Source organism: Phalangium opilio, unplaced genomic scaffold (assembly GCF_054372755.1).
Source record: "Phalangium opilio isolate 3A_F unplaced genomic scaffold, DU_Popi_V2 ptg000070l_1, whole genome shotgun sequence".
Taxonomy (NCBI): domain Eukaryota; kingdom Metazoa; phylum Arthropoda; class Arachnida; order Opiliones; family Phalangiidae; genus Phalangium; species Phalangium opilio.
The window spans coordinates 1899975-1909899 of record NW_028324182.1 but is presented as its reverse complement, the minus strand read 5'-3'; the positions used below and the strand labels follow the sequence as shown (position 1 = coordinate 1909899).

The 9925-nt window shown below is 35.3% G+C and overlaps 1 protein-coding gene across 1 annotated transcript; it reads right to left on the bottom strand.

Annotated features, from left to right (window-relative positions):
• Positions 1-711: 711 nt before the first annotated feature.
• Positions 712-8357, bottom strand: LOC149661029 (phospholipid transfer protein C2CD2L-like). Its single transcript, XM_089843661.1, has 7 exons — positions 8295-8357; positions 7732-7833; positions 4347-4454; positions 4176-4277; positions 3618-3782; positions 3439-3523; positions 712-824 (listed from the first exon to the last, which is right to left on the bottom strand). Exons 1-7 carry the CDS (start codon positions 8355-8357, stop codon positions 712-714), a joined length of 738 nt encoding a protein of 245 aa, XP_089699787.1.
• Positions 8358-9925: the final 1568 nt, after the last annotated feature.

Sequence of the window (9925 nt, the reverse complement as noted above, 5' to 3'; positions counted from 1 at the left end):
ACATTAAGCCTTGGTTAAAAATTATCCCGAACCATTACAAAGGAATTTTTCTTTACGGGACATTTGGCGATAAATTGCGGCGGTCGGTAGACGCGTGAGGGCGCGACCTACGCATTGCCATTTGTTAACGCGGGGTTAACATGGTTTTGCCTGTCCATGCCCGGTTAGGTGCAGTCTGATATTTGACTATCAAATTGCTTATTTTAACTTTTCCGCCCGTCAATAAATGGTGCGCAAAATTAAAAATGGAAGACTCGAAATTTTTCAGAGTCCAGGGATGCCACTGAATTTTCAGAACCAAATTTCCTGACTTTTCCAGATTTCTCTGAACTTTTTCTGAGATTTTCCCTGACTTTTTAGGCCGAAAGTGTAAATGTTTACAGCAAGTAATAAACTCGATCTACATTAAGTTTTCCAATGTATTTGCTGCACCAAAATGAATAAGAGACACTCTAACTATAAATAACAGTCTAAGGGATTTTTAACAATTCTAGACAGCATTTTTAAGGATTGCTCTAGAGTTTTCTGTGTTAAGAGAGGATGAGGAGAAACTTTCATCACTCTTTCAATAAAGACTTATCCACAGATATTTTACCCACTAAAATTCCCTGACTTTTCCAGGTTTTCCCTGACCCGTGGCAACCCTGGAGTCCTCCGAGAGCACCCTAGAGCAGAAAATAAATTAAACCCACTATTTAAAGTTTAAGATTATTACAAAAGAAAATGTTCGTCCCAAAATGGACTGATTGTAGCTTTAATAGAAGCCGTTTGAAATTTCTGAGGAGGATCGTCCATTTCCACAACGCAATAAGCTTCCTGACAACCTAAAAACACACATGAAAAGTTAAAAACTTAACTCATATTCTTAATGTCTTTCATGAGAAAAGGGGTGATCACTCTGCTGAACACGCTCTCCGGAATTATTATGTAATATTCGGGATTCGAGTCAAAAACCTAGCTAAGGCACTTTATGAAACATTGGGCGAAATCTTAAAGGGTATGAGAAGCTTCGTTTGAAAAACCTCTGATTTATATAACAAAAGATAGAATTAATTTCTGTGAATTCAAAAATATCAAGCTTTTAATTCTCCCATTTCTGTTGGTTATTTGGCCGCAAGATGCATTTTTGAAAATGCTTCGTATGAAATTATTTCAAATCCGCTTTTTAAGAAAGGTTAAACTAAAACGTTTCCCGTAGGCTGACGTCACAGATACATTTTTCCCCTTAGAGATGGCGCCACTCTCTCCGCTATTCAGACCATCCAGAGTTTATACTGGCGAGAAGCTCGAAACGCCGCGTATAGGATTCCCGCGCTTTTTTTCCCCCTGACGTCATAGTGACGTCATAAAACGGGTGATCGAACAAGCTCGACATGACAAAATTATTGATATATCGAAACTGCATAAGTTTTCGTGATTTTTCAATGGGATTTTAAAAATAGTTCTAAACTTTGGTTCATTTATATTAAAAACTTGATATTTTGAAAGTAGAGACTCGAAAGTGTAACGTAATACCACTTTCGTGCTAAAATATGATATCGTGAAATTGTAAATTCGCATACCCTTGACTACGTAATTGGTGTTCAGGCAAATTAACTCAAAGCGATCAGCCCCTGTCCCTTTAAGCGAGGAACATACACGCGTAAAACTTTCACGGAATCGAACTAAAAACTCGCAAATGTAATCTATTTTATATTCCGTTTAAGTTTAGGTTTCTGAAGCACACTTAAAAAAAAAAACTTAAAAAACAAAACAAAAAAAAAAACTTAAAAAACAAACAAAAAAAAACTTAAAAACAAACAAAAAAAAATAAAACTTAAAAAACAAAAAAAAAAATAAAACTTAAAAAACAAAAAAAAAAAAAATAAAACTTAAAAAACATAAACATAAAAAAAATAAAACTTAAAAAACATAAACATAAAAAAAAATAAAACTTAAAAAACAAAACAAAAAAAATAAAACTTAAAAAACAAAAAAAATAAAACTTAAAAAACAAAAAAAACTTAAAAAACAAAAAAAAAAAACTTTAAAAAAAAACTTAAAAAACAAAAAAAAAAACTTAAAAAAAAAAAATAAACTTAAAAAACCCAAAAAAAACACTTAAAAAACAAAACAAAAAAAAACTTAAAAACAAAACAAAAAAAAACTTAAAAACAAAACAAAAAAAAACTTGAAAACAAAACAAAAAAAAACTTAAAAACAAAACAAAAAAAACTTAAACAAAACAAAAAAACTTAAAAACAAAACAAAAAAAAACTTAAAAAACAAAACAAACAAAAAACTTAAAAAACAAAACAAACAAAAAAAACTTAAAAAACAAAACAAACAAAAAAAACTTAAAAAACAAAACAAAAAAAAAACAAACCAAAAAAAAAAAACTTAAAAAACAATCTCAACTCCTTTTCCAGTAAGCTTGTACGTTTACGTATCTGAAGGGATAGATTTAATTTTAGAAGTAGGAATGGAGAACGGTAAGTATTTACTTCAGTTATTCCGACTCATAGCCCAGTATAGAGCCCCTCCCTCCAACACGTAACGAAAAGTTTAAATTATCTTATTGTCTCACTTAAACTACTCTACGTTTTGATGACGTTGCTGACGGGGACGGCGAAAAATACATAATCCTTATTGGCTAAACTTTACGATTTAGTTCGCACATTCAAAATATAGTTATTATTTTATACTACAGTACATATTTTTGGCATTTGTAGCAGACGACAGACGAATTTCTTCCCGTTACTTTCCCCCATGAATCCCGAGCTAAGCCTAACTTCCGGCGAAAGGGAATAAGGTGGATTTCGGAAGATAGGCTTAGCTCGGGATTCATGGGGGAAAGTAACAGGAAGAAATTGGTCTGTCGTCTGCTACAGAACATATTTTTGGCTTTTGTAGCAGACGACAGACGAATTATTTTCCCGTTACTCACCCCCATGAATCCCGAGCTAAGCCTAACTTCCGCCGAAAAGGAATAAGGTGGATTAACCTCCAAGAAATGATATTTATTGGAAAAACTGTATTTTGAATGTGCGAGCTAAACCGTAAAGTTTTACCTCTGTCGCTATGACCCGCCACTTCTTTCATACCCCTCCCCGTCCGGCGCGCCTAGATTACTCTGTTCTCCATTCCTACTTCTAAAATTAAATCTATCCCTGGTATCTGTCCCTCCCCGTCCCGCGCGCCTAGATTACTCTGTTCTCCATTCCTGCTTCTAAAATTGCATCTATCCCTGGTATCTGTCCCTCCCCGTCCCGCGCGCCTAGATTACTCTGTTCTCCATTCCTGCTTCTAAAATTAAATCTATCCCTGGTATCTGTCCCTCCCCGTCCCGCGCGCCTAGATTACTCTGTTCTCCATTCCTACTTCTAAAATTGCATCTATCCCTGGTATCTGCCAAACTTTTACGTATGTGTGTTCCTCGCTTTAGACTTATCATCATACCTTTATCACCGCCTAAGTTACTGGCTTTGATTACTTTAACGAATAACCTTTGTTCGTGACGCGCTACCAAAAGTTCTCCATCGCTCTGTCATCGAAAAAGAATAGAATGAAACGGAGAAAATGAATTTCGATCAACTTTTAATAGCAGAAGTAGGATAAGGGACTAGTAATATACTTACGGCGCTACCGAAGCTGGAAGGACTGATAGAACCTTTGTCTCTGACATAAACGGGGAAATCGGGATCTTGAGACAAATGTAAGTCCACAATGGCGGTAGCCAAGGCTTCGACCGCGATATCGGTAACGGAATCTTCGAAGGCACGTTGGTCTAACGCAGATTTTTTCTAAATTCACGCAAACAAAGTTTCATCTAAGATTGTGCCGAAACCATGGATAAAGAATGCGCGTGAGGTTGAAATTTGTTTTCACGCTATAGGATAGGCAACTCCCTATCTCGAACGACAGCTTATTCTGTATAGACTCTGTTACTACATCGGTTGTCAGCACGCACAAAGCTAGGTTACATAGAGACCTAGCTTTGCGCGTGCTGACAACCGATGTTGTTGCAGAGTATATACAGAATAAGTTGTCGTCCGAGATAGGGAGTTGCCTATCCTATAGCGTGAAAACAAATTTCAACCTCACGCGCATTCTTTATCCATGCCAAAACTATTAAAGATTACTTGAATTTTCGAGTAATCTTTGTTACTGAATTATTTGCGTTGAAATCTACGTACCAAAGAACCATTTTCTAATAATTTAAGATTCAACTTGACGTTGGGTTTCTCCACAAATTTAACGACTAATAATTGATCCTCAGTATTGCACGTAACTTTTAACTAAAAACACATTTGCTACAGTTAAAACTTTAATTAGATCAAATAGAGTCAAATGAATTAAAATCAAACCTTTCCATCTAATTCTTCCAAATTTAATAAATATTTCGTTGCGGATTTATTCCTGCTGACGAGCAAATCGAAAGCTAATTGCTTTGCTATAATTTTAGCAGTTGCGGTCTGAAAAAAAAAACAAAACCAAATAAAATTTGGCATTTTATAAAATACAGAAAATTGCCGTTTTATAAAAAACAGACGAATTGCCATTTTACAGAGTACCGACAAAATTGCCATTTTAAAAAAACAGACGAATTGCCATTTTATAAAAAACAGACGAATTGCCATTTTATAAAAAACAGACGAATTGCCATTTTATAAAAAACAGACGAATTGCCATTTTATAAAAAACAGACGAATTGCCATTTTATAAAAACAGACGAATTGCCATTTTATAAAAACAGACGAATTGCCATTTTATAAAAAACAGACGAATTGCCATTTTATAAAAAACAGACGAATTGCCATTTTATAAAAAACAGACGAATTGCCATTTTATAAAAAACAGACGAATTGCCATTTTATAAAAACAGACAAGACTACCGAGAGAGACTGTTTATCTTCCCTTTAGCTAACTGCAAAAAATCACTTCATCTACACTGTGTAGAGCGTAGACAGACATACGAAACCCACCCATAATCCCACTCCCACAATTCAGGCCATGCAAGCAAATAGCAAACAGCATAGAAGCAAAGAAGAGACAATTTTAGGGATTAAAATACTATTTATTTAATGAACCAAAATCTTGAGGGGAAAAACAATTAATAAATTAAGTGGCCACCAGGGCCAGTAGACCCCAAAGCGTTTAATTCTTAAACTGACCCCGGTAACTATTAACCTAGCTATTGACCTGTGATAGTGCCTTATTTCCCACACTGCTACGGAATGCTTAACCTTATTTGGACTAAATTACAAAGGCCTACTTATTTTAAGGACGTTAAAATTCCGTAGAAAAATTTATTTCCGATTAACGGCTTAGTAAAATTTAGTTTACGTCGCCTAGTGTAGATGGCGCCACTAGTACCACAACCCTCACGCGGAGAAAGGTCCCGACTCGAAGAATTGTTTTACGAACCTTGCCTTCGACCAGAGTGTAATAATAGGTAAAGAATGCTCGTGAGAAAATTTGTTTTCACACTATAGGATAGGCAGCTCCCTATCTCCAACGACCAGGGCCGGAAATAAGAAAAAATTCTTATAGGACATGTGTCCAGTAACCCCCTGTTTGACTGGAAAATTTATAGGACATTGTCCACTGGACTGAGCAAAAATTGCGTCGCGTCTTCATAGTCAAGCTATCAAAACTTCGGAAAATTTATTGGTCAAACTGTCCAGTGACCCCCTTAGTTTTTAACATAATTAAGTGACATTTTAAAATTTTATTGGACAATGTCCAGTGTCCTGTGCTTATTTGCGGCCCTGCCAACGACAGCTTCGGTTGTCAGCACGTCAAAAGCTAGGTCTCTTGCCTACAGCCTACTACACGTATTTGAAACTATTACTAGTACTATTTGTACTCGAGCTAAAAAACTGGCGGATATTTTAAATCCTGAAGTTTTCCGTCTCTTGTCAGCACGCACAAAGCTAGGTTACATAGAGACCTGCTTTGCGCGTGCTGACAACCGATGTTGTAAAAGAGTATATACAGTATAAGCTGTCGTTCGAGATAAGGTGTTGCCAATCCTATAGCGTAAAAACAAATTTCCTAACGCGCATTCTTTATCCATGGTATTATTTTACAAAGTACAAACTACCATTTCTATCTGTAATTTACTTGGTATTACCACGGTAAAACTAAGACGTGTTATAATCAGTAATTTACTGGAAATTACCATGGTAAAATAAGGGTGTGATGCAAATCTTTAATTTAACGAGGTATTATTGGACAAATTACAAACTGGCATCTATCAGGGAGCCCAGTCAGAAATTCAAATTCCTTATAGGAAAAATAGGAATTTTTTTCCGGAATTATAGGATTTTATAGGAGAAAAAATCTCGTGTTTTTATAGGAAAATATAGGACTAAAATGCTCGTTTATAATAGAATTTTGGGGCTTAAACTATGTAGAAAAATATAAAAAATAACAAATTTGATTTTACTTTGAAAATTCAGAGGAACATAATTAAAATATAATATAATACATAAAAAATCCTAATTTCGGTGTTTATTCAAATGTGATCACGATAAAAGAGCAAAATTATGATAAGTTTGATGCTAAACTATACGAAAACTTCGACTAAGTCAAAAATATGGGGTATTATAGGACCTTTCAAGAAATTATAGGATAATATAGGACTGGTGCAAAAAATATAGGATTTTATAGGAATTATAGGACCGGTGGTCTCCCGAGTCCCTGCATCTATATAAAGGTTTATAGAGACAACCTGATTGTAGAAGAAGCGGTATTTTCAAATATGGGCCAAAAATGAGTAATAAAAAAATATAGGGCCTAGTTTCCCTCGAGGAAAGAAAGCGAAATTTATTTCAACAGGTTTTATAAAATTATAAAATATAATCACGTTTAACTTGTAAGAAAATAAGAAACGGGGGTTTGTGCTATAAAACGCCTTAAGGTACGCAGACAAATACAAGGAAGTCTACTGATTATATTTAAGACTTTTACATTACACTCAATGCCAAACAAAAGAAGATATATCTAGTTTATTAGGGAGAAGGTATAAGATGCCTAACTATTCGCGCGCCACAGTCCCAGTCCCCCTTCAAAATACAAGAGGGGACGTAAAAGGAGGCCGGGCTATTTTGCCTCTCCTCAGTCGGAAAATACTAGTAATTTTCGTCATTCGCGTCAGTTTTCAAGAACCAATCAGATATTGGTTGTTATTTACAGGCGGGGTTTAACTAAGGACCTACGTTTGGACCAAAGAGGGTAGAAAGAGGGAGAGTAGAAGCTAGCGGCTTTGGCAAGGCATTTTGGGTGTTCTCGCTTTTCTTTTTTATTTATTTGTTATATTTTCCGCCTAATATCCGGTTCACGGTATTTTAACCAATAAGAGGGCTTAGCAAGATGCGCGCGCACATCGGAAGCTAAGAGGTAAACATTCAAAGCGGGAACACTACAGCCAAGCCTTCTACTCCCCCTCTTTCTACCCTCTTTGTTTGGACTGGAGATAACGTATCGCGCTGACGTGCACAGTTTTGAAGAACCAATGAGATCATTGCTGGTTGTAATTTAGAGGCGGGGATTAACTCCGGACCTACTATACGTTTGGACTGGAGATAGGCGCGAATTTATACCTTCTCCCTAATAAACTAGATATCACTTCTTGGTATGTTTAAAAAATTAATTAGCTGTGAGATAGAGCTAGAAATGTGGCGAATTTATTTATATCTTCTCCCTAGTAAACTAGATATAGCTTCTTGAGAAAATAAAAACACTTACGACGTTATTGCTCGATTCGCCACCAACTTTTACGTCCTTTAGTTCGGGAACTTGAGAAGCAGGGAGAAGTTTCTCGAAAGTAACAACCACATTGCCACCACTCTGAAATTAAAAACAATACCAGACATTGAAATTATTTTACTCCAAGATATAACAGTAAATGAGAAAGCCCATCCACAAATTAAAATTCCTTAGAGATTTTTTTTTCATTTATTTACGATTTTATGTCAAACCAGGGATAGATGTAATTTTAGAAGCAGGAATGGAGAACAGAGTAATGTGGGCGAGCGTCTAAGTCCCGGACCCCTTCCCCTAAACGGCGGGGGGAGAGTGAAAGAAGAGGCGGGTCGTAGCGACAGAGGCTAAAAGGAATAACTTATTTTTCGCCGTCTCCGTCAGCAACGTCATGAAAACGTAGTTTAAGTGAGCAGCCAATAAGGTAATTTAAACATTTCGTTACGTGTTGGAAGGAGGCGCTCTATACTGGGCTATGAATCGGATTGAAGTAAATACTAACCGTTATCCATTCTTGCTTCTAAAATTACATCTATTCCTGGTCAAACACTAATAAAGGGTGTTCCAAAAAGTTCCAGTAGGACCGAAATACAGTGGGTATCCACGAGCATGGCCCCAGCCGAATTTTGAAAATATTTATAGGATTTTAGGTATTTTTCATGAAAATCTAGCATTTTATAGGACGGTTTTTCCAGAATTAGAGGATTATATAGGACGGTTTTTCCAGAATTAGAAGATTATAAAGGACGGTTTTTCCAGAATTAGAGGATTATATAGGACGGTTTTTTCAGAATTAGAGGATTATATAGGACGGTTTTTCCAGAATTAGAGGATTATATAGGACGGTTTTTCCAGAATTAGTGGATTATATAGGACGGTTTTTCCTAAGCATGGGCGAATACCAGTTTTTGACTGTCGAGACGAATATCGAATAGTGAAAAATTTTCTTATCGAATACCGAGACGAATAGTTGTTTGGGAACCGAATATCGAATAATTAGGCTTAACTTAAAATTGCCCTTATCGAATAGTTATCGAATAGTCAGAAATAGAAGGATTAATTAAAATCAATTTAAATTATAGTTAGAATTTAGATGCGCTATAGAGTAGTAGCACTTCAGGCCTATTTTCCCATAGAAACTTATACATTAAAAAGTGTAACTGCCATTACTTTTTTAAAACATTTTTTGGGTTAATATTTTTGTTTTCTCAAATAGTTAATCGAATATTTGACGAATAGTTAATCGAATATTTAACGAATAGTTAGTCGAATATTTAACGAATAGTAGGCCCGAATAGTAAAATTCACTATTCGATATTCGTTCGAATACCCGAAATGGGGCTTATCGAATATCGAGACGGTTATTCGTCTCGATATTCGATCGAGTTATTCGTGTTACTCGAGTATTCGCCCATGCTTAGAAATTAGCTTCAATTTGATCATAAATTTAATTTTATATCTTTGAGTTGTTGATTTTATTTTTATAATTATCACTTACGTAACTGTTATTAGTAGATGAACCCAGCGAGAGCGGAAACTGCCAAAATGATTAGTTAATTTTGCAAAGAATCTGCAATTTAATTCTGCAAAAATCTACCTATTATTTTATGTCAGTTCCGTTAAGTGATCATTTAATTTTAAACTTGCCAACAAATAGTGAGCAATGGTACCTCCGTCCCAAACTAGTTATAGTTTTAAAACGCTGACTCGAGTTTCATTTTGTTAATACATTTAACTTTATTAGTAAATCAACCTCCCTAACTTTTAAGCAGACGAGTCTTCAAAAACGATATCATTGGTGAAATTAGAAAAATCTCTGCTTAGCGCGCCTTCTGTCGGGGAGAACTTTAATTTCTTTTTTGTTTAATATGATAATATTAATTGTAATGTTTAAGTTCCCAAGTAGAAATCTAATCTTGCCTAGGATTAAAAAGATATATAATAATTATAAATTGCAAAAAAAATTGCAAGCAACTGTCTCTCCTCCTCTAGCGCGATACAATATACAGGGTGTTTCTGATAAGTCTGCCATAAATCAAGGGGCGTGTTCTTTGGGTCAAACTGAGTGGAAAGTGTCAAAGAACATGGGGTGTACAAGAATTTGCAACGAAGATATGGCCCCCCAAACATTGGCCCCTAAAACAAGAAAATATTCGAATATGTAGACTAAAACAAATTC

Excerpts from the sequence above, each read along its gene's own strand:
- LOC149661029 (XM_089843661.1), bottom strand. The coding sequence starts at position 8,357 with ATGCTCGTGGATACCCACTGTATTTCGGTCCTACTGGAACTTTTTGGA. Across the intron at positions 4,278-4,346 it reads TGGAAGAATTAGATGGAAAG|TTAAAAGTTACGTGCAATAC; the intron begins GTTTGATTTTAA and ends ATGTGTTTTTAG. Across the intron at positions 3,783-4,175 it reads TATTAGAAAATGGTTCTTTG|AAAAAATCTGCGTTAGACCA; the intron begins GTACGTAGATTT and ends GCGTGAATTTAG.